This window comes from Corella eumyota, chromosome 4 (assembly GCF_963082875.1).
Source record: "Corella eumyota chromosome 4, kaCorEumy4.1, whole genome shotgun sequence".
In the NCBI taxonomy this organism is placed as follows: Eukaryota; Metazoa; Chordata; class Ascidiacea; order Phlebobranchia; family Corellidae; genus Corella; species Corella eumyota.
This window is the reverse complement of record NC_137493.1, coordinates 5,493,421-5,511,531: the sequence shown is the minus strand read 5'-3', so window position 1 is coordinate 5,511,531 and position 18,111 is coordinate 5,493,421. Positions and strand designations below refer to the sequence as shown.

The window sequence follows — 18,111 nt, the reverse complement described above, 5'->3', positions numbered from 1 at the left end:
ACGCCTATCCCAGGAAATGAGTAGATGTAATTTCCGGCGTGCTGTATATTCTTTACTGTCATTAATATAGAAGACCAGCAGCAGGCTGCATGCTACGAAACTAGCAAAGTCGTAAGGTTTGAATATTACAACAACGTAAGAAAGGATGCAGTTTAGCCCGGAAAAAGCATTAATCTTGTTTGTGTTGTATTAAAAAGTACGCACGAGTATTCGTAATAAAAAGACACGTTTTTGAACAAGCTAGGTTAGAAGCGAGCAATAGTCTAGACTTCTATCTTAAAATTAATAACTATGTACTTTATTTATGCATCTGGGTAAATTTGAATACAACAAATCGTTTAGGTGTAAAGCAGTTTTATTTAATCCTGTCCTTAAAAGTTAAGGCTTAGTAAAAAAGAGAGTTAAATAGGAGGTTTGGTGAATTTTTGTGTTATTTGTTATAGTATTTTTATGCTTTGTAAAGTTAAGATATTAAACCATCACACAAAGAAAAAATGCAGGTGTAAATGAATTACTTTTATTAGGTTTAATAATATTAATATGGGTTGGTTTTTTGCTTTTCACGTTGTGCAAATAAAACACAAATCTATTTGTTTTAATTTAACCCTTACACCTTTATAACGATATATAAGTAGTGATTAGTATCTATATAAAAACTTATTGTTGTTTTGTTTTACTGACGTTTAGACTGTTTATTTTAAAACAATACTTTTTTGCTGCATTGACATTTCCTATCATTAATTAAGTCAAAATTTTGTTTAGTTTTAGCACATGGAAACTAATGGCAATTTTGTAACAGCTTTGGCGTTAATCTGGTTTTGATTTTACTTTGTAATATGTTATGACAAATTTTCGCTGCTTTGATCTTGTGTTTAGCTATAAATTTCGTAGGCAAATTTCACTCTAGTTCTAAGAATAACTAAATTATACATAAACATTATGGTCACCAAATGAATTTTAATTTTAAAACCTAAGTCAATGTAAAAATGAGATTATAAGAATTGAGTCTCCTTACCTAGATATACTAAGAAAGGATATTCAAGCGTCTATATTTGGTAGACTGATTAATTTAGTCAATATGTTGCAGCCAACTGCGAAATTTGATATTTTTCAGGAAAATATATAGCGACCTACTATTTTAATATTCTACTAGATCGTGGAAATTTGCCAGGTTATGTTGCCTAATAGATTAATAAGACAGCTATTGTTCTTTAGGTAAAATATGTAAACTATTACACTTTTGTGTTAGTTATAGATAACAGGTAAAACTATAGGACACGAGTTGATTAATTTCATTTACCGTCACTAGATATACAGGCCGAGCACACCACGCACGTGCCTATTAAACAGGAAGGCTTATAAGGCTCTTATTTTACTTCCCTATGCAGATAGCATGCAGTGACCTATACAGTTAACAATATATGCAGGCAAAGTTAGTGTTAGTGTATAGTTTTGTGTAGGAAGTTTGGCATATGTGCGCTAGCTAGCTTAGGTTTATTACTCATGAAACGCCTGACTGTAAGACATCACATTAGTCAAAGCTGCATTAATATACCAAGGAATTTAGTATTAGTAGTTTAATAATATTTTTTAATTTGGTAAGACCACTACAGTCAAAATAAATGAAATCTACAACACTGAAGCGTTAAATGTCAGTACTTTTTTAGGGTTCTAGAATCAGAAAATTCCCTTTAGTTTTGCTAATTCATTTAGTCGGTCTTATAATGTTTTTGTTACTACTGTGTAAAGGATTTTGCTTAACACAAAGAATCATTCTTAGTATCAGAAGTTTTACATGGAAAAAGTTAGTCTATTATTGAGTAAAAAAAAGGTTTTCATTTTAAACTTTTTAAAGTATTGTACCAGTTAAGCCAAATCAGTTTATCACATGCTATATTAGTTTAGAAAACAATTTGCAGTAACATATTTTAAACATTACATAGAAATTTGTAAAAAAATCAATATAATTTTGCCTTCTCGAATTACTTGTATAAAATTACGCAATAATTACAACCACCACTATTTATTTGCCAATATTATATTCATGTATATTTGACAGACCGAAAAAGCTTTAAATTTTATTCGTTCAGCAGTCGTTAGAGTCTGCTCTATGACGCAGTTAGTGATGTAATTTGTAGTGGTGTAATGGTATTAACACACGAATAATAAATTAGGCAATTCCATTAATTTTATGTAAACGTAAACACTCGTTAAGGTAGTTACGTGAAAAAAATTCTGGACTTTTAACAATAACATAATTGGGGGGATTTTTGAGGTTAAATTTAAAGTTTATGTGAATCATAAAAAAAGGAAAAAAATATTTTAGATATCTGAAATCCTAAACTTTGGGGCATTATTTGTTTTAATACTACTGTTTGGTTAAAAACTGTTTTACTAGAATTTGTAATATCGTTTATAGATCAGGTAAATCTAAAAGTGTTTTATATATATTTAGTGTGTTTTTTACTTACCTTTTTCATTACTTACCTATCTATACATATATACCTAGTTTTATTAACATTTTATTATATACTTACAATACTTTAACTTTGTGTAGCGTATAGGATTATTTTTCTTTTGAAACTTTGTAGTTTGCGTTTATGGTTTGCTTTATTTTTATAATATCATTCTTCACTTCCGGTACGTAAAGATGGGCCACTTTATTACAATGCAGTCATCACAATATAAAGTAAGTTCTTAATATATCCCTGTTAATGTGCCACCAGGTAATTACACTTGCAATCGTTGTGTAGTTTTCTAAACTTATTATGCACTATACATTGTTTTTAATTGTCAGCTAAGATAAACGACGTTCTCTTTGTTTATTATAAAGGGTAGAAAGTGATAAAGTCTGTAGTTAGTTAAGGAAAGGTTATAGTTTATATATAGACTAAAATTGCTTTAATAAATCAAATGGTTAACGCATTAAATAGCCGGATATAAAAGCTATGATGCCTACGTAATAATAACACTGATTTATTGTTTTAGAGGGAATACGTTGTGTATATTTTCAATTTTTTAAATACTGCTTGTGTTTTGATCAAGTTGTTTAGAACATTTCAAGCTGATAATCTGGTCCTAATGTGAGCTTTATTCAAGACTCAGATGCGTATAAACCAGCATAACACGTTCTGGTAAAATATGTTGAAGTTTTCTAACAAGGACAGGTCAAGCGTCATATTTCAACAGAGTACAAGTCAAGATGAACAGTCGGGCAAAATGTCCAGGAGTAGTTCCGGCGATTCGACCGGTAGCTCTTCAAACCTTGATGAATTAGCTTTGAGCAAAGATGATTCTGGGCATTCCACGGTTAAAATGCGCCCAAGAACCGGAGCAAACCCCAGGCCTAAAAGTAAACAATTTACAAACGCAGAACGTGGTTTGGTTAGACAAGCTGCAATTAAACCTGTTGAGTTAAAAGCAATAAGAACCGGCGGTAAGTAACTTAGTTATGTAAGCTAATATTTAAATTTTTATTATTTTAATTTTTTTATGATTCACAAAGTAACTTGGATATTGTATTGTTGTATTAACTGAGTAGCGATGTAAAACAACAACAAAAATACAAGACAGTTTGAGGATAAATAATATATAAATGGGTGCGACTTTGCAACAGCTGATTGCTCTTGTGATGTCACTATAGTATATATTCTATAAGAATGGTGTTTTAGTTAACGTAAACATGTGTTAAATAGGTTTTGTTTTGATTATTTTTGAGTTAGAGCACGTCTACAATTATTTATTTGTATACAACTTTAAAACGGCCAGTCTTTCGTTTAGCACAGTTTTGCACATACGAAAGACAGCTAATTTACTACTTAATATGGGTATTACCTGATTACTAGCAGACTAGTCTGCTAGTAGTAGTATAAGCAGTTACATGCGTTTATTGAATACTTACCAGTCTGCCAGTTAACGTTTTTTTTATTGGGAAAAATGTTTAAGTATACCATAAGATATTTACAGTTATAGTGGAGAGTAATTATTATTTTCTAGCTTGTTTTATGCCTGGTTTTACATATAAATTTTTAATGAGGTATTTTTTACAAAATGTAGAATTTGTGATGCCTTATATGGTAAAGGTTAGGTTTTTTAAATTGTGATACATAATAAAGGTAGAGTGTTACAACTGTACAGATTTATCTTCACTCCTTCACACACCCTTGTTTTAAACTTTTATTGACTAATATTTTATTTTAATTTTTAGGAGAAGTTTGTTTCACGTCCGACATACTTTTTAAATGGTTTAATGAAATTCGAAATGACAAAGCGAAAGGTAGGCGCAAAAAACTTTTTGTAATATGGTTATAATGTTTATAGTCATGAAATGTGTAATTTTTAAACAATAACATTGTGGAAAGATTGTATAATACTAAGTGTACACTATTTAAACATTCTTAAAAATAAATTTCTTAACTAGCTTTTTTTACTCTTTATTATATATTTAAATTTTATAAAGAAAATTTAATAGATTTTTTTTATTTTAGGAACTCCTGCTTTTAAAATAAGAAATTTAAAATCTCAGGAATTACCTCCAGATTTAGAAGAAGAAGAACCAGATTTTAGAAGTAAATAAATAACGAAATTTAAATAAAAATAAAAAAAAAATTTTAAGAACATATTCTAAATACTTTTTAAATATCTATTAACTTGTATTTTTAATATATATAAAAAATTTTCATAAAAATTTGTAAATAAATATTTTTTATTATATATTTTTTTTAAAAACTTCTATAAACAAATAGTTCTAAGTTGCTTTTAATATATCTATTTTCTTTTGTTATCTTGTAGCTCGATCAAGTGTAGTAAACCGCAAATCATTTATAGACATCACAGGAGAAACTAATATTTACAAACGCAGGGTATCGTCACCTGCCACCTCAGGAATGTAAGTTTAAGTTTAAAAATCTTTTTCAAAAAAAAAAGTATTTTGAAAGTGTTTGTCTGTGTTTTAACAATTATATTTAATTTAAATATTTTGGCCATGTTTGTGATTATTTTTAGCATAATATGATAACTTATTTGTAAAAATATACGTAGTGTTTAGGGTAGTTTTAAAAGTCTAGCCAAGTAAAACCTTTGTTAAAATAATTTATTGATAAATACCTGTTCATAGAAATTAAATTTAAATGATAAACATAAAAAGAAGTTGATTTTATTTGTTGCACTAAAAATATTTTTATAATTTAAATAATATCTAACTCCAATTTTTTTAAACATTTAATTTAATTTAATTACAAAAACAACATTGAAATAATATGTTAATAACTATGGTTTCTATTAAATATTATTTATTGATTTTCGGACAATATAATATAACCTAAGTTTTATACATTTGTTTAACTAATATAAAATAATTTTTTATATATTTAAATGCATGTAGGTATGGTGTTTAATTTGTGTGTGTAACAATGTTTAAGTGTTGTCAAAATGCATGTTTTGTATTTTTACTAATTTGTTTTTATTTGCATGCATCAACAAAATTACCATCACTTACATCTCACATTTGCTTTAATTCTCATTTGCATCTAACTTCAAACTAACACTGGTGAACCAAAATATTCTTTTAATAACACTTTGAATCAGTCACAAAAAGTCGTTCTGGGGAAACTTTAAACAGACGAGAATAGCTAGTTCTTTAAGTCCGACCAGAAAAAAGAAAGGCCTGTTTGCCGACAATTTCGAAATCAAAATAACCGACTCTAGTCCCACGGATATTTACGAGAACTACCCACTTCCGAGTAACAAACAGTTGATTTTATCCAGAGGGGCTTCCCCATCTCGTGCCAGGCTTGCGACCCCACCTAAAGATTTCAGGAACCTTTGGGAGGACCCCAGTCACCAATTGGGTGCTTCATCAAATATAAGGTCAGTGACCCCAGACCCAGTAACGTGGGAGGGTCGTGCTCGCAGTGAATCTCTTAGTCCTATGATTTTGATACAAAATCAAAAAAGCGACAGAAAAGAAGGTTTGAAACAAAACCCAGGCGTTGGCCGCTCGCATTCTTTTTTTCGTTATCGGTAAGTACTTTATTTGCTCAGCTGCTGGACGTTTACAAATTTTTTGAGTTTTTGCAGCAAAAATTAAGTAAACAAAAAAGAAATTTTAAATAAAAATTTAACAAAGATACACTTTTAACCTAAAGAATAATTTTGATTTTCAAAATATATCGGTTAGGTTTACATCTTTAGTATGTTATTAGGATTATGTCATTACTCAATTTTAAGCTTATGGATATATGTATGTTAACCCACACAACATTTTACAAAAAAGTCATTTCCACAGATTATATTTTCACCACATATTTGCATGTTGTGTTAGTGTCTTGCATGCCATTTAAGCTTGTAATAAGTAAGAATTGTATGTTAAATTATTCACTTAAAATATTTAATTATCTTACTTGGAATTATTCATAGAATATTCTTCATTTTTATAAAATTATTTTACTTTCAGTTTATTAATAGTGCATGGACATCATTGTAGATTATTTTTTGATTTTTAAGACAACATATTTGGTGTTGTTTTTGCATCTATTTATTTTATGTTGTTTTTTTGTACCCAACATATAATCACTGTATTGTATTATATTAGTGGAAAGCCTACTGATTTTACCAGAGAGGCAGCTGCCAACCTACGACGTGCAAATTCGGAAAGGCCTTTGAGTGGTGCTGGTAAGAGAACAGTTTTATGAGTAACTTGAATATCATTAAAGTTTGCTAGGGTATATTTTATTCAAGTTTGTTCAGGCATTGGATATTTTTTTTTAAATTTGCAATGTAGCTTGTTTTATATCATTGTATACAGTTAATATTAAAATTATTTTTCTTAAAATTTTTTTGTTGAAATATTATTTTTCTAAAAATTTTACACTTTTTTTATTGTTTTTGTAGATTATCCTTCTTTCAATAAACCCGGTGCAAGCCCACAATCACAGGTTAGTTTCGCATTTGGTAGATTATTGATTTTATTCCTAATGTACGTAATAAACAAGGTTAAAATATGGTAATGTTAATATTTAAACAACAGATTTTAAAGCTCTTTATATTCATGTAAAAGCTTCTAAGGAAAAAGTAAAGTGTTTAGAATTTTAGTTATGTATTTTCGCTTAAAGAGAAACACTTGCACCAATGTTATGCTATGCGGACAGAAATTATTTATCAATTGAATGTGTTACAATTTTTCCGTACAGTTTTCTCTATGAGTAAGCATTAAGTTTGAATTGCGAGTACGATTTCCTCTATAAAAGATGTTTATATATCATATGCTCTTTTTTTGAAAGTATTAGGGGCAGATGCACAGATGTGTATGTGTGTGTGTTGTGTAGATGATAAAAGTAAGGGCACATTTATGGTTGATTTATAGTTACCACAGAATAGTTGGCAGGTTTAATAGTTTGGTATTTGAGCTCAAAAGAAGATTATAATCCTAGTTTTAGATTGTTACATGTGTAAAACATATACTTTGCCTACCAGAGTGTTTTATAAAAACCTGAAAACGTTAAAAAATTGCTCCGATGTTTATCAATTAAAAAAAATATTGTAATAATTAGTATTAATGTATTTTAAAAATTTAGAATTAAAAAGAAAGTTATTATTGATTTTGATAAAGAAATAATGAAATAAACTCGGTTATTAAATTTTTTTTAAAGTTTTGTATTTGTTGCATAGAAAAAACCACTGTATACATCTGTGCATAAGAATACTAAACCCTACTACACTCCTGTGCGGAAGAAAAACAATAATTCTTCCACTGACGAGGAGGATCCCTACTCTCTTCCGGAAGATCACACAGCTCTACCTTTTTCCGACAGTTACTCTGATCGGTTTCGGGCTCAAAGTGTTCCTCCGGACAAAGAAAGTAGTGTGTTGACAGGTGGGAATTTTTTAGTTTGGAAAAGTAATCAAACCTTATTAAATTACCAATTTTAATAAATCCTATATGCCAGTAATACGAATTTTTTCATTCATTCTTTATATTGGAAGTATATTTTTTTATTAAAAAATTCAAATGGAATGCAAAGTTTTTGTTTAAAGTTAGCTGAAAGCACTGTATTAGGCATGTGGGTATAATATCAATAATAAATAAACCTTTTTTTGTTTTCCACTTTAACATTTTTTTTATAAAAAAACTATACACTCAGATAACTAGAATATATCTCTTACAGATCGAAGAAGATCAGGTAGTGTACCAGTTGATGACAAGTTTTTAGATCCATACACCTACTACGATCCTGTTGACTCAATAAAACCTGACACCGGATTCTATCCAATAAAGTAAATCACAATCTAAATTCAAACCTAAATTAATCTATAATGAGGCTAAGTGGACATGTCCAATTTATAGGCTTACAAAATAAAAAAAACTGCCTTTTTGAATTTTTACTTTATGTATTTGTTATACAAGTTTTGCTGGATTTGAAAAGCTCTAATTTCTCAGTTATTTCATTTTTTTCTCAGTTATTTCATTTTTTATGTGGTGTCATGTATTTTTATTTTAATAAATATGTAACTTTTACTTTTTTAGTTCTGAAGATCCAAGTCTTGATGTAATTGATCGGTTTGATGCACACGGTTCAAGTGACAAAAATATCGAAGATTTACAAAACAAGTTCTTTAAAAGTTACGAAGAGGTAAAAAAGAGATATTGATTAGTATTTACATAAAAAATAAAATATACATTAAAAATTATTTTAGAATTAAGTTGTTTGGTTGACTGGTTATTGTTTAAACAAAATTTTGGAAGTATTAGATTTAAATAGCACCAAAAAGTTATAAAATTAATTAGTTTTCCATAGCTCTAATTTATTTAAAATCATAGATTTTTTTAAAAAAAAAACATTTTTTTTTCTTTTTTATATTAAATTAATATAAAACTGATATATGTAATTCCAAAACCCTACAAAGTAAAATTATTGTGTTTTTAGGTCAAAAAAGAAGCTGAAGAGGCTTTGAAACTGGCATCTGTTCAACACCTTAAAGAAAAGAAGAAATTTGGTGAATCAATTCGCCGAACTTTCAGAAGAACTCACCACGACAATAACCTTTTACCCCCGCCCTCTCTCCCTGCACCTGCATTACCCAAAGGTAAAAGTTTAAAATATTTTTTGGGTTTTTTAAATTTATATTATTATTATTTTTGTTACAAATGTTTTTTAGATATTATTATCTTGAAATTAGTTTGCTGTTTGTGGATTTTTCTTTTATTTTTTTTAAATGTTAATTAACATTTAAGTATTTCTATTGTTAAAAGTTTATTTATTTTATTTCAGGTGATAAAACTAAAATCCAAAGATATCATAGCACCAAGCACACCAACGTCAAGCCAGGCCATAGTGCTGTAAGTTTGTAACCTTTTATTTATGGTAAAAAGGTTTATCTTTAAAAATTAAAGGTATTAAAGTTAGAGTATTGCTCGATAAGTTAGTTTGTTAAATATTGACCAATGATTATGTACATATCACTCATAAAAATCTTGTTTAATTTCCTATTAACATTATGTGTTTACTCTTTTTTATTGGTATGCCAGGGACTTTTAATTTTTTTAAATACTGAAACACCAAACACTAGATGGTGATAAGGGTTTGCATTTTTGGAATTTTTTTTTAAAGTATTATAAATTGTCTATTTATTTTACCAAATAAATTGAAGAAAACAAGTTTATAACTTGTTTTAAGTTTTTTAGTTTAATTTAGATTATAACCGATCTTATACTTTAAATTGTGTTATAATTTAAGTACAGTTACACTGACTTGTTATACTGAAATACCGACAAAAATAAAATTTTAATCAACTACCTAACTAAAATTAATATTTAACTAGGACTCACTAAGAAGAATACAAAGTGAAAAATTTGACGCAGCTTCTGCCATCAGACTGCGCCAAAGCGTCACCCAAACTAACAGTGACCCATCAGACAACTCAAAATTCAAAGGTATTATTTTGAATTTTTTTTGCAGTTTTTAAAAATATTTAACATGTTTTGATTTAAATTATTCAGTTTTATTATTTTTTTAATTTAATAACATCTCAGGTAGTTGTGCTTGTGTATATTTTGTTTGGTCAATAATTTAATGCTAATATCTGAAGGTAATATAGCAAATATTCTGCTAATTAATATAGAGAGTATTTTACATGCAATAAGTTTTTTATTATAAACAAGCTGGGTCATCTAATGTTAACAAAAAGGCATTTTGCTACATATTATACGACCTTTGCATTTTGGGTTATCTGATGGGTCGCTGACATGTTGTAGAAAATATTATTGTGTGTTTTGTGAAAAAATTCTAGAATTTGTGTTCAGGAAGAGGTTTTGAGGTCATAGCCTAGTGTCATGTTATTGTTTTTAAAGCAATTTAGCATTTTATTGTGTTTGTCACGTAAAACATGCACTTTGTTGCATTAACAGTCTAGTGTTTATAAAAGAAGTAGCTGTTTACTAAACTAAATTGTTAACCAAAAAACTGTGGAAAATATGGGATATAAAAGAATACAATAAATAAAAAAAATAGTAAGAAAATCAAAGTATTTTACATAATCAGTTTAAACTAATACAAGATAACATTGTAACATACTAGTTTATATTATGAAGAACCTAATGATAATTGATGATAAATAGTACTTGCCGGTAGCCAGTACTCTACATTTGACAACAGGTATGCAGTATTAGAGCAATACGGTGGTCTGTTACAAGTTGCAATTAATTTTTAATTTTAAAATAAATAAAAATTAAAATTTAGGCTATGCATTTTTTGTTTGGTTACCAATTAAATGAGTGTTTAATTAGAGCTACTGTTGTTTGTTAAGTGTTCTAGCAATGTTATGTGAAGTACAATGTTATCAACTGATTATTGTGTAAGGCAATTAATTTAATGTTAACAGTGCTTAAAAGGAAGCTATATTAGCGAGGCTTAATCAAATCCAAAGCATTATTTAGCTACACGTAATGATGTTTTGTTACTATATATTTAAAAATACTAATTTTTTGATTAAGTTTATAGTCAAACAATTTTTTTTTGTAAATATCAACTTTGAAGAAGTTAGTTTGTCAGAAAAGAATCTTAAAAATTTATAAAGAAAAATAAGTTTCTGTGAAACATATTATTTGAGAATGTAGAACGGTTCCGGTTAGTTTTATAATATTTGAACTGCATAATATGCTAATTTAAGTAACAGAGTTCTTAAAAAATAGATTTTTGTTTTGTTTTAAAACTAATTATTTCTGATTTTAGTTAAGAAATCTTAATTAAAAGCTAAGAGAAAATTAGTTCAATTAGCTGTAGTAATTATTAGGTACAACTAAGTCTAAATCCAAGTCATGATTTCTTTAAGTGGCTTTCAGTATTTTAACAAGTAACTAACTAAAGCTGCTTTATTGGTATGTAAGACTCTACTTATTTGAAGAAATAACAATTATTAAGTTAGTGCATGTTTGGACATTACAGCCAACATTTGATTGTGTTTTAATCGACTTAACCTCGATTTAAGCCACCCTTAGGCACTTTGAATGTATGAAGTTTGGTTAATACTTCACACTGTTTAAAATATTGATATGCCCATAAATGTAGCAAAAGTCAAATATTTAGTAAGAGTTTAGGTCAGACATGTTTATGAGGTCATAGAATAACATTCCGGGTAGTAAGTTATGAACCTACGTCATTTTTGTCTTTCTTGGCAGGGCTTGTGGATAAACCATAACAGAAGATTAATGACTCTTTTTTCAATCACGTATCTAGTCATGATTTAAATCGCTGTTCGGTAATTAATCAAATGAGAAAAGACAAGTGAACAATGTGTTTTAACTATGTAGCCAGTTTTTGGGTTTTAGTTAAAATTTTTTGTTATTGTGTACATATAAAAATTAAAAATATTTTTATTTGTAAAATGTTGATAAATGAATTTTAAGTTGTTTGTTACATGAAGAGAAAAATATTTCTCATGAATAAATTATAGTGATTACCAATTTAACGCAAGTTGACGTCATTATGAAGTGTAAAGGTATGAAAAATATAATCGATTTTATTGCATCACATGACTTTGACACCACTATGTATATAAGGTTTGTTCTTTTATTTGTTAAACAGTTTTATTATGCTTGTATCAGTTATGTATAAAGAGAAAGAACATACAATATAAAAGTCGAGCACCTGCGAAAGTCAAGCATTGCGAATAGAAAAATCAGGGGAACAACATTATGAATTTGCATTTTAATCCTTTAGAGTTTCTTTATTGAAAAAAGTTTTCTTGTTCAAAAACTTTACATGGAGTTTTATAAAGTTGAGGTTAAATCATTACTATAAGTTGTTTGCTTCTTAAAAAAAAATTCATTGTAACTATGTTAGTAACTTATTATGTCAACTTAGGGTTATTGATCTTGATTTATTTGTTTACACACATTACATTGGACAGTTATTGACATATTAAAATCGCTATCAATTGCTATTGATTGATTTCTTGTCATCAGTTTTAAAGATATTTTTACCAAGGACTGCTAGATCAAAGGATTTATTGATTAGAGCATTTAATTAAAACAGGAAAGTGTAGATAAAATTTTTACATATTTAACAAAAACATTTTTTTTGATAGAATGCGTTTTAGTCTTTAAAAAAATTATTATTAGAACATGTTATTTTAAAAATTTGTTCAGTAGAGACAAGGTTTTGAGTTGAGCTAGATATTTGATCTAATTACTATTTTACGGTTCACTTCATACATATCGTAAAATGATTGTTCATTGAAATAAAAATCCCAGATTCCATTCTACAGTATCAGGTTTCATTCATATTTACTGGCATCATAAACCAGATTTATGTGGTTTTGGATAATGTTTAACATTAACAGGTTTTAAATTTACTCCTTTTTTAATTTAACAGAAAATTATTATGTATGATTTGGTTGTAAATTTGTAAATTATTGTTGTAAATTTTTAAACTTACAATGACTTTAAAGATATATCATGTTGCCACTTTTTATGTTTTTATGCAGTAAATAGTAAATAAAAAAGTTCTTAAAAGGTTTATTAGCTAGAAAGTATATTACTGAAATGTTAAATGTAATTATGTTTTTCAGCATTATTTTGGGCACCCCAAACAGTGTAATTTTTTTAATTGTAGCAATTTGTTACCTGTTGATAACTTCCTGTTGAGTAAAAATGTTTTGGTTGTACTTAGGTGTTAAGGTTGTTGTGTAGTTTTTACTGAGTAAGTCAGAAAAGGGACAAGTCAAAGTTTTTTTTAAAAAGCAAGTTAAAAATACCATACTCAAAAAAAGTTTTAACAAAAAAATTTATTTGAGTGAAGTTATTTAGAAATTTAAATTTTTAAAAGTTATAAACTACAATTTTAAATTAACATTAGTATATTATTTGACTCTTGTTTTATTATTCATATTAACTTTGTTATGTATTATAGTTGAAGCCTGATAAATACCTAGCTTGCTATAAAATGTTTATGCTACATGATTAAATAAACTTTCAAATATTAAAAAATAAAAATCGATTCAATGCTGGTGCTTGATAGAAACCATAACAGAAGATCAAACCAGACAACCAGTAGTTTTCGAATTCGTCGTAAACCACCAAAGAAGCAATTATGGGGAGGTAAACTGGGCAAATTGATTGTTTGAGTGGTAAAATTAAAAATAGCTTTTGTATATCATTGTGGAGTATATCAGTTGTATGTCGTTTGTGTGGTAACAAGCTGCCTTAATTGAGTATCAAACAAATGTTAAATTTTAAAAGTCGGCTGTTTTGTTTATTTTTTGTCATTACTAACAGGTATATTTGTTGTAACTAGGCAAGTTTGTTAGGGTAGGAAAGTATATGCTTTGCTTAATAATAATAATGCAAGATAAGATGCAAAAATGCATGGAAATAGTTGTCAGGTAAATTTATAAAAATGCACCACAAATCAATTTCACTTGTGAGATATGCAAATATTTGTAAGCTAACTGTTTGTCTCTTATTCAAGAAGGGAAATCTGTATTTTGTTATGTGTCATCATAGACCTGTAAACGTGCATTTCCTGTGTATGTTAGTACCATTTTCTATATTACACTTGCTAGAATCTATAGGTGCAGGATATTGCACTAATTAAAAACATGATTAAGGTCTGACTAGTTAAAGACAATGCAGTCTGGTGAAAATTTATTTTCATTGAAAAAAGTTGTCAATGGTAGTTAAAGTGGAGTTATGCTTAAGATAAACATTCAGCTTAGTAGTTATACTTATTGCGTGCATTAGTAATAGAAGTTACAAAAATTGCAATTCTTTAATGAGTGCAATTCTTTTTGGTAGTATATAAAGTTTTAGGGGTAGTTAAAGCTCTTGATAAAAACAAATAAAAATGATGCGGCAGCGGTGGTCAAGCCTAAGAGACGCTCCAGTGCCAACACGTACACAATCTGATAATACATTTATCATTGATGCAACTATTCCAAATAAAGAAAAAAGAAAACTAGGCAAAAGTTATAGCACAGCCAGTGTAATAAACATTGAGGCTGAGGTAGTTGAGTCAACTGCAGATGATGTATTTAGTGGTATGTTACATGCTAGTTGTTTTATGTTGTTATGTCAATGTTTTTAAATATCAACTTTGGATTGTTTTTTATCTGTTTGTAAAAGGCAGTAAACTTAAGTTTGTACATAAGCTTCTTCTAATTAAATCACATGGAAAACTATTTTTATGTTCTAAACTAGTGAAATATTAGTCGTATTAACTAGAACTCTTTATTTGTTGAATACGTTTTTTTGTAATGAAAATACAGTATATTCTAATCTTATTATATTGTGTAAATGATTTTTTACTAACAATTATGTATGTTGTAGGATTTGCTGAAGATAACAACTGGAAAGTTCAGTTTGAAGACTCGGGAATGCCTTTACCACAACCCCCTCTTCCTAACAGAAATCCTCAAAGGTAAATGTTTTAATTTATTTTTTTTTAATTGTAAATTATTTAATGCATTTTGTAATGTTTGTAAATTATTTAATGCATTTGTAAAGAAATAAGTAGGTTAAAAGCTAAAATTACATGTTTATTTTTTATTTAGGTGCCTTAACCAGTATTACATTTTATATTGTTTCACTTCACTATAACAACGTTTTGTTTAATTTTAGACATGTTGATGCTCATTCTGTCAGTACGTTAGAAAAAAGTTTAATCCAAATTCATCTTTTAAATGAGAACTTCTGTACAGTCAAATATGCTGACTCAATAGACATAAAAGTAAGTCAACAGAGTAGGGTTTGCCAATAATGTTTCTATAGTGCTTAAATTTACAAACCAAGTTATACAAACCAAGTTGTTTTTTTTGTTTGATTATTATTGGTTGGTTCGAAGAGGAAGTTAGTGACAAAGCCTCTACGAACAAATCATGTAATAAACAAATACTGAATTCAATACTCATGTATTAGCATTGTGCACTTCTATAAATATGCCTAAATAAAAATATTGTGAAGTTGGCATTTAACATGTGTGGTCAAGTACTATAATCTGTTTCCTATTTCTTTTTTTTTTATTTAAAACTACAAAACCACTGGTTAAACTTGTTTAAAAGCAATAACTGTTTCTGGCAATGTGTTTTAATATATAGGAGACAAATAGGATTTAAAATTATTATAGTATTATCATTTCAACTTTTTTTCTTTATAAAAAGAGCCTTAAACTGTAAACTTGTTTTACTATGTTTTACAGGGCATAATTAATGCGGTCATCAGAAGAAACAATCCAAATGGATTATATTATGAGAGTGCATATGGTTTAAGGTTAAGGCATGTACTTTCTGGAGATGTGTACTGGCTTCATCCTAGTTTAACCATGCTGGAAGTCAAGGAAAGATATGAGTTGTTACACCCACCTGAACAATGCAGGTAAAAAAACGAATAGGTTTTAGAAATAAATTTAGATGAAAATGTTGGTAATTTGTTGAAATTTAATTTATTAATTTGTCGGTTATTAAATACATAAAAATTATAGTTAAATTAAGGTGTTTGAGTAAAACAATATATATCTCTTATTAAATAAGTGTATTTATTTTTAGTCAGATAATTATAAAGTATTCATTTTAACAGATATGAATTAAGAGTTCGATATCTTCCCAAAACTCCTCAAGATATGCACGACCATGACAGATTTACTTTCTATTATTACCATTCACAGGTAACGAATCTGTTATTTACAAAAATTTAAGAAAGAAATCACATTTTTTTATTTTAAAAGTGAACCCAAATTTTAATGTTTTAAAAGTGAACCCAAATTTTAATATTTTAAAAGTAAACCTAAATTTAAATATTTTAGTTGTTCTTTAATTGCAATTTACTATAAAATCAATTAAAAATATGCCAACTGTTATTTTACTGTTTAAAAAGCATTTATCTTGCGGTAAACATGCGTTTATTTGTGTCTTAGGTCTACTCAGATTACCTTGAAGTAATAGCAGGTAAGATAGAACCAGAAATGGCAATGAAACTAGGTTGTTTGGAGATAAGAAGATGTTTTAAGAACATGCCATCCAATGTTTTTGAGAAAAAATCAAACTTTGAACAACTGGAGTAAGTGTTGTTGACCTAACTGTTACAAATGTTGATGCAATTTTATACCAACTAATTTTTAATCAATTTTTTTAATAGGAGTGATGGTCTAAACAAATTCTTTCCTAAATCTTTAATTGATTCTCCAAAAATACAAAAAAACATCAGAAAAATGATAGCCAAGGAATTTAAAGCAATAGGAACATTAACTGGCGAACAATGCGTGTTTCGCTTCTTTGAAATATTAAAGAAAATAACAAAGTTTGATCAAGAGATATTCAACTGTGCACTAGGAGTCAGTATATTTTTACGTTTAAAAAAATATAACTTCCTACTATTTTTTTCTAAATTGCATATTTAAAAGGTCAATTTTTGTACGCAATTAAAAATTTGTAAATTTTACCAAACTTAATGTTTTTACAATGTGGCGATGTAAACTAGAACTATGTCAGTACAGTAATGTATGTGTCATCATATGTAACACACGAACATACCCTGTCCGGTGTTTTGTATTACTAATAACTAAATCAACAAATGTTGCAATGCAAATTCTGTTTACTCGTCTGGTGTTCACTGTGTATTTAAGCCTATTAAAAATCTTTATTTTTAAGAAGTTAATTTAATCCAAATTTTACATGCGATAGCTTATTCGTTGTACTAAAACAAGAACATATCCTTATTAACTACTTTTTTTATTGAACAGGTGGGGTGGAGCATCGCTGTGCAGATTGTGATTGGTCCAGATGATGGGATTGGTTATTGGACAGAGAAGGGTGCCACGCCCACTGTGTTGGCGGACTTTCACCATGTAAGTTATAAATATTTAATTTGGTTACAGTACTTTTATTTTTGCTATTGAGTATTAATATTTGCAGATAAGTTCGCATATTAAAAATTAATTAATATACTCGCACAATTTTTATGCCCATTTTTCATTTTTTTAAGGTTGTATCCATAACGACAGAATCTTCAACTGATCCTGCTAAAAAGGGAGTTTTGTTACTTAAAATACATGGAGCTAAAGAAGTAAACATATTTTTCACATTTTTTTTATTTGGTGTTGAGAAATATATTCTGTCACCACAAATGGCAGTAATATTTTTAATACTGTATTTCTATTTTGAATTTTCTTTATTGGGATGTGATGATTCTACTTACTGGGTCTGACTATGTTTGTTTGATGTCAATTTCCGCTTAGTATCTGATCCCAATAATTCTGTTGAAAACTTACCGAATATTTTTTAACTTAAATTATTTACAAAAAATGGCGTTATTTGGCCTCCTAGCACGTACTATAATACATTAAACACCAAATAGAGTTTAAAAGTTAATTATAAATAAAGTTTAAAAGTTAATTATATATTTAAGACTTCTTTTTGTTTTAGAGCCTTCTTATTACTGCACCATCGTTATTTGTAGCCGAAAATATAGCTGATTTAATTGACGGATATTGCAGGATTGTTAACGGAAATGATGAAAGTCTTATCAAACGATCAGTAAGTTTTTCCTTTATCAATATCAACGATTGGTTACATTATTTATGACAAATATGTGATTTTAAATTTTGATTACACTTTTTTAATATA

The 18,111-nt window shown here is 28.0% G+C and overlaps 1 protein-coding gene across 3 annotated transcripts in view; it reads left to right on the top strand.

Annotated features, from left to right (window-relative positions):
• The first annotated feature begins 2,996 nt into the window (after positions 1-2,996).
• LOC145751533 (focal adhesion kinase 1-like) overlaps positions 2,997-18,111 on the top strand; it is a 44,232-nt gene continuing 29,117 nt past the window's right edge. The window contains exons 1-22 of one of the 3 annotated variants that reach the window (XM_082567708.1): positions 2,997-3,436; positions 4,208-4,276; positions 4,488-4,568; positions 4,792-4,888; positions 5,767-5,868; positions 6,593-6,672; positions 6,892-6,935; positions 7,669-7,873; positions 8,166-8,274; positions 8,525-8,630; positions 8,925-9,084; positions 9,270-9,337; positions 9,820-9,931; positions 14,822-14,912; positions 15,113-15,221; positions 15,690-15,865; positions 16,067-16,154; positions 16,404-16,546; positions 16,625-16,820; positions 17,229-17,333; positions 17,471-17,551; positions 17,911-18,021. In XM_082567708.1, coding sequence (XP_082423834.1) covers positions 3,142-3,436; positions 4,208-4,276; positions 4,488-4,568; positions 4,792-4,888; positions 5,767-5,868; positions 6,593-6,672; positions 6,892-6,935; positions 7,669-7,873; positions 8,166-8,274; positions 8,525-8,630; positions 8,925-9,084; positions 9,270-9,337; positions 9,820-9,931; positions 14,822-14,912; positions 15,113-15,221; positions 15,690-15,865; positions 16,067-16,154; positions 16,404-16,546; positions 16,625-16,820; positions 17,229-17,333; positions 17,471-17,551; positions 17,911-18,021 — 2,628 coding nt within the window. In that variant the 5' untranslated portion in view covers positions 2,997-3,141. Of the gene's footprint in view, positions 3,437-4,207; positions 4,277-4,487; positions 4,569-4,791; positions 4,889-5,766; positions 6,022-6,592; positions 6,673-6,891; positions 6,936-7,668; positions 7,874-8,165; positions 8,275-8,524; positions 8,631-8,924; positions 9,085-9,269; positions 9,338-9,819; positions 9,932-14,821; positions 14,913-15,112; positions 15,222-15,689; positions 15,866-16,066; positions 16,155-16,403; positions 16,547-16,624; positions 16,821-17,228; positions 17,334-17,470; positions 17,552-17,910; positions 18,022-18,111 lie in introns of all 3 variants that reach the window. The other 2 variants (XM_082567707.1, XM_082567709.1) reach the window with 2 other exon arrangements.